Raw genomic sequence first — 3,725 nt, forward strand, 5'->3', positions numbered from 1 at the left:
CAGATAGCCCTCGTGTAGCTTTGCGCGAAATTCCAAAACAAACAAAGACACGAAGCTACACAAATGGGATATCTGAGCTGTACCCTATGCAGGTATTGAAACTTAATTTTTAGTGTTATACGCCCTCAGACTTACCTGTGAGCCATTGGGGACAAAACGTTTCAGATAAACGTTCAAATAATACAGTCTGTTGGAATTTATATTTTACCCCTACCCCAGTCTCATTATACGATATTATCAAGAATTAACTTCATGAAAACATATTATTTTCAATTGTGATTTAGAAGTTACAGTGAATCAAAGTTACGCGTTAGGCTATTAAAGCAATTCAATTCGTTTTCTATATTCAGTTATTTTTGAAGTTTCTTTACACACTGTTATAAACAAAAATTATGAAAACGTATCAGTAATTACCAATCTATATATATATAATAGTACTGTCTGTTGTATGTCCATGTAACTACTTCGCAGGGTGTGGATGGATCTTCACCAAAATTAGTATGGAGATTCATTAGGTCCATGCGGGAATACATAACATTTTTCAGTTTTTCGTTTTGCGGTTTTTGTGGACGTTTTTGCGTTCTTTACAATTATATATAAGTGAAGCAACTTTTGATGTTCTGAGATAACCTTTCATTAATCATGAATTTACATAATTTCCATCCAGGGACAGGTACTCTAGTTAGTTAACAAATAGAATGTTAAATACATGTATATATTTATACATTTTTGATACCCAAAATTATTTTCTATATATCTATTTTAGGTACTCAAATACATCAAGATCAAAATACATAAATTAATACAGCTTTTCATTCTCTTTGGAAAGTTATATCAATTTTGATTATAGTTTTTGTTGTTGTTTGTTTTTGTGTATATTACGGATATTGTTTTTAACGTTCACCATCTTTGCTTGGAGAGTATACCGCCGTTGTTTTCCACTTGTGGTGTTAGGCTTGGGATTCCCCAACCAAGCGGAATATTTAATAAAGAAATAGGCTTAAGTTAGTTTATGGTTATTATATAAATTATAATTAGAAATATTCGACGTTTCTCAAATTCTGTAGCTTTTTTAAATTCAATATTTCGAACTGTACAAAAATTATAGTATCGTGAAACTATGGCATAGTTTTAATGAAGAACTTTGGGCTAACGTATAATTTCGAAGTTGGTGTCACTGTGTTAATAATGCTTTATCCATTACTCAGTTAGGCCTAAGCGTTATTTTAGTGAAAGTTGGTCCCAGTTTTCAATTGCAAATTACATAGATAATTTCTGAACTTTCACTGTGTTGAGTATATTCCGATATTACATTAAAACAGTATTACGGAGTTGTAAGTTATTGCGTGGCTAGTTGAAAAGTTTTTTTCCTCTTTTTTTTGAAAATTTCATCGATTCTGGAATTCGATAATTACAATTTACATGATATATTATTATTAGGCTTTAGTCTTTACGTTAGGCTTAACAAAATAGCGTTAATAAAGCTATTTTGTACTAGTGTGGCCTGAGCATTTTTTCCTCGAATTGTTCATGTTATAACGACGACAGCTAAAAATAAAGGCCAAGAAGGAATGGCAAGGTAAGTTAGATTTTAATTATTGTATAGAATATCCCAGTGTAATTTTATTTGCATAGTTTTAACTATGCAACTTATTATAAACTAAACATATTTTTCACTTTTAGTTTTAAGTTATTTTTCTAAGATCCTTATCTGAAGTACCAGGTAGTTATGAAATGGGAAAAAGCTTTTTTTTTTAAGTCATGCATGTTGTAAAGAAGAAGAAAAGAGTCATTTGAAGATACCATTTTGTTATTCAGAGTGGTATTTTCAATGTTTTGTCATATTAACTATCTCTGTGAATGATCTATTCCTGTAAGATTCAGAGTTAAATTCCAAACTTGCCTGATCATCAGGAAATTAAGATTTGGCTTGATAAAACAAGTATCTGGTTCTATAGATTTCATTAGTTCAAAGTTTCGAGGTAATTATTGTAAAGGGTATGAATGGTTAATGTCTATGCTTATAGTTATATTAACTAGGAACAGTTTATGGTCATATCTCAGTATAAAATTCATAACATTGAAAATGTGTGTATGCTTTACTAAAAATAGAGAACAAATAAGAATTCTGTTTCCTGGTTCATGGTTTTGACCAAAAAATTTGTAGAAAAATATTTCTTTGGAGCTGCTTTACAGTCAAGAAAAGGAAAAAATGAGCATTTGTCAGTGAATGATAAGATCAGGAATCTATTTAAGCCCAAGGGCAACTAAATAACTAAAAATGTTCTTTTTGAAGTGATTCAGGATTCACATTTTTAGAAATATGTGATGTTGAGCTGTCTATTGCATAATTGTAATTTAATTAATGAAAATAATGTACCACTGTTGCTGCTGATGTTCATACTGCTGTGCCAGTGAAAATATGTGAATGTACCCATGTTTGTTCTTTAAAAGCAAAGCACTATAGTAAGACTCAATTCATACAAGTTTCTGAAACTGTTGTGCATTGATTGGTCATGAGTTTGATTTTCCTAACAGTGGACTTAAATGGTTCCAGCACAATACCCAGAAATGGGTAAATCATCAGCTACAGAAGTAATCTTCAGATACAGCGAGTACTTGCAAAGGTTTTCAACTATTTTTATGCTAATTTCCACAAAGGATAAAATGAACACTTGCACATTCATTTTCAATAATGTGAATAACATTTTTAGGAGATTTTGTCAAATATTAATTTTAAATAAGTATTTAGTACTCATTATTTTAAGAAGTCATCAAAATTAACTTTTCTTAGTCAAAGATGAAAAGTGTCAAACCCAAAGTTGTGCAAATGCATTTCGTATTCCATTTATAAAACTATAGAGAAATCACCATAATTGACATTTATCTCCATAGACAGTAATCATCCTCACTTTCAGGTACATTGGCAGTAGGGCTGGGAAGTTAGTGATATTTGTTAATTGATGGCCCCATTAATTAATTACATTTAATTAACCAATTAGTACAGTGTTCCTCAAACCATGGAATATGCAAGCAAAAAATAAGGCCATTGCTATTGCCACTAACAGAAAGATGGCAATAAAAGCCACTGACTTTCTATTTCAACTGACTGGTAGCAATCACTGCTACAGAAAAGCTATTGCCCCTAACACCAACAATTTAATTTAGCTCTCCTGACTAACCCCAATATTTCACGTGATTTGTCACAAAATGATGACATTAGTTATCATGAGCCGATTGATACTAGTAGTAGTAACAGGGAAGAATATCAATGTACAAGCATTGTGACAGCCTTTACTTTCTGGAACTTTAAAACCAGTCTTTCAGGAAATTATTTTTAGACTCCTTTAAAGTGCTTGCTGGTATCCAGTATCCACGACTGCTGATAACTCATGAAACAATTCAGTCACCCTGTTAGAAAAATAAAATTGCTGTTAACCCTTTCGAGATGGGTCACGGGTGAAAGGACATGTCATCTCGTTTATTGACTTACATTCAAAATTTCATTGAACTACTATTTCATGAATTTATGTCATTAAGTTTGGTATCAAACTATAGATTATAATTCAACTTTTAATACTATACATTACTCAATTTCTTAATTTAAAAGTAAATATTAAAAAACACATAAACATCAAATTTTGTGTCACATGGTATGTTGAATGCAGCACTGGTTCAAATTAGATGTTTGTGAAGTCAAAATAGTAAGTCTGTGGTTTTAGACT

The 3,725-nt window shown here is 31.1% G+C and overlaps 1 protein-coding gene across 2 annotated transcripts in view; it reads left to right on the forward strand.

The window, feature by feature from the left end:
• Positions 1–941: 941 nt before the first annotated feature.
• Positions 942–3,725, forward strand: part of LOC106469672 (poly(A) polymerase type 3-like) — an 86,793-nt gene continuing 84,009 nt past the window's right edge. For both annotated transcript variants that reach the window (XR_002612892.1, XM_022398247.1), the window contains exon 1: positions 942–1,579. Coding sequence is in view for 1 of the 2 variants with exons in the window: in XM_022398247.1 (XP_022253955.1) it covers positions 1,572–1,579 (8 nt within the window). In the remaining variant the exon portion in view is untranslated. The remainder of the gene's footprint in view (positions 1,580–3,725) is intronic.

This window comes from Limulus polyphemus, unplaced genomic scaffold (assembly GCF_000517525.1).
Source record: "Limulus polyphemus unplaced genomic scaffold, Limulus_polyphemus-2.1.2 Scaffold3606, whole genome shotgun sequence".
NCBI lineage: Eukaryota > Metazoa > Arthropoda > Merostomata > Xiphosura > Limulidae > Limulus > Limulus polyphemus.